Below are 1,731 nucleotides of genomic sequence, written 5' to 3'. Positions count from 1 at the left end.
AATGGAGGCCGCGGTACTGTAACGAATGCTAATTCCGTGGCTTCTTTACCTTAAGAATAATAATCATTTTTCAATATTTTTCGTCAGAAAAAAAGCCATCTCCTAACCTTGCCATGTGGAAAATTCGACCGTTTCCGATGGAAAACTGTTTATACCTCGTGCCGTATCATAAGCAGTAATATAGACAACGTACACCGAATGTGGTTCCAAATCTTTCAATACAACAGAAGAATCGTTCGTTTCAACCTAAGAATATATCAAATAATAATAACAGTTTGCAGCACTAGTCATAACAATAATATCATTTATTATTTTTTACCTGATTCCAATTTTTCGCATCCGACTTTTTGTACATCACTTTGAAAACGTGAGATTTAATGGTATTGCCCAAATAGGACAGGCCGGACCACTGCCAAGTAATATTGGCAGAGCCTTCATGATACCAAACTTTGTTAATAGAATGAGGTGAAAGTGGTCTATCATCGGAAACTGAAAAGCGAAATAATAATAAATTTGTTAGTTGTACTACACAAAAAGATGTACAAAGAACAAAAAAAGCACAAATAATATTTACGTTTCCCACTGTCGCTAGATTCAGTTGTGAACGTGATGTGGTTGCTCGGCACACTGGAGCCGTATTTGTTCCAAGCTAACACTACGGCCAAATATTCCACAGACGGTTGCAAGGTGGTTATCACAATTGAAGTATCGGTAGTGTTGTGCTGAAAGGGAATAAAAATTCGTTTGCAAAAAAAGAAGCATCATACTTGAAAAAAAAATTAATTCCCATAAAGAGAAAGCAAATGACAAAAAAGTGGAGAGGAAAATTTATAATTACTTCAGAATAGATGCGTGAATTTTCTGAAATGATCACTTCGTAATGTTCCAACGGTACCGACTGTTCCGGTGGATCCCACGTCAATTTCACCCAATTGTGATTTTCTTCAAGTAGACGCAAGTTGGTCGGCGGACCGGGTAGTCTCACTGCAAACACAACAAGCTTCACTGAAAGCTACCAATACCACGAATAAATTCTTACAAACGCCGTGCATGCTGCATTTGGCTATGGAAGTTACGTGCTTGACACAAGAGAAATGCTGACTGCCAATGTATTTCACTGGACCGTAGCAGAAATCTAAGCATTGATCAGGCACGTCCGCTTCGATGCAACATGGCCGATGATCTCGTCCGTCTGAAAAATAACGAATCACACACGTTCAGCAGCATCGACAACAACAACAACATACCGCCAGCACAGTCTACTATTGTTTTGATATCTTTTATACACTGAGAACCCAAATTGAACATATCCGCCACAGATACGTTGTAGCTGCACAAAGTTAAGCAGTTCTGCTCGACACCTTTCAACTGACAACATTCGGTGATATTCTTGACCGGAATGTGAAAATCCGGACGGACAAACTCTTCTGAAATAAAACTTTTCCCGCTCAGGAAAAACAAACAAAACAACAACAAAAAAAACTCATTTTACCACTGGGGCAGCAATAACCGGAAGAATCATCCAAATCCGCGTCCGTGCAAACAAAATACGCTGGACAATCGATCAATTTGTCACACTTGACCACCTCGCCATAGGGACCGCGCAACGGCATGCCGGATTCGCAAAAATTGAATTCTAAAAATAGACGTTGATGTGGATCGTAAAATTTTTATTCTTCTTCTTCACATACCTTCGCAGCCTGTAAAAAGTCGATACTGTAGACCTCAAAC

The 1,731-nt window shown here is 39.6% G+C and overlaps 1 protein-coding gene across 1 annotated transcript; it reads right to left on the bottom strand.

The window, feature by feature from the left end:
• Positions 1 to 102: 102 nt before the first annotated feature.
• Tsp_14325 (putative fibronectin type III domain protein) lies at positions 103 to 1,636 on the bottom strand (the record flags this gene model as incomplete). Its single annotated transcript, XM_003367464.1, has 7 exons — positions 103 to 246; positions 320 to 489; positions 575 to 722; positions 839 to 1,012; positions 1,044 to 1,192; positions 1,248 to 1,427; positions 1,493 to 1,636. Coding segments are annotated over 7 exons (1,109 nt in total), but the record flags the coding sequence as incomplete, so codon positions are not given.
• Between the last annotated feature and the right edge of the window lie 95 nt (positions 1,637 to 1,731).

Source organism: Trichinella spiralis, assembly GCF_000181795.1.
Source record: "Trichinella spiralis strain ISS 195 chromosome Unknown Scfld4230, whole genome shotgun sequence".
NCBI lineage: Eukaryota > Metazoa > Nematoda > Enoplea > Trichinellida > Trichinellidae > Trichinella > Trichinella spiralis.
This window is presented reverse-complemented; position numbering and strand designations above follow the sequence as displayed.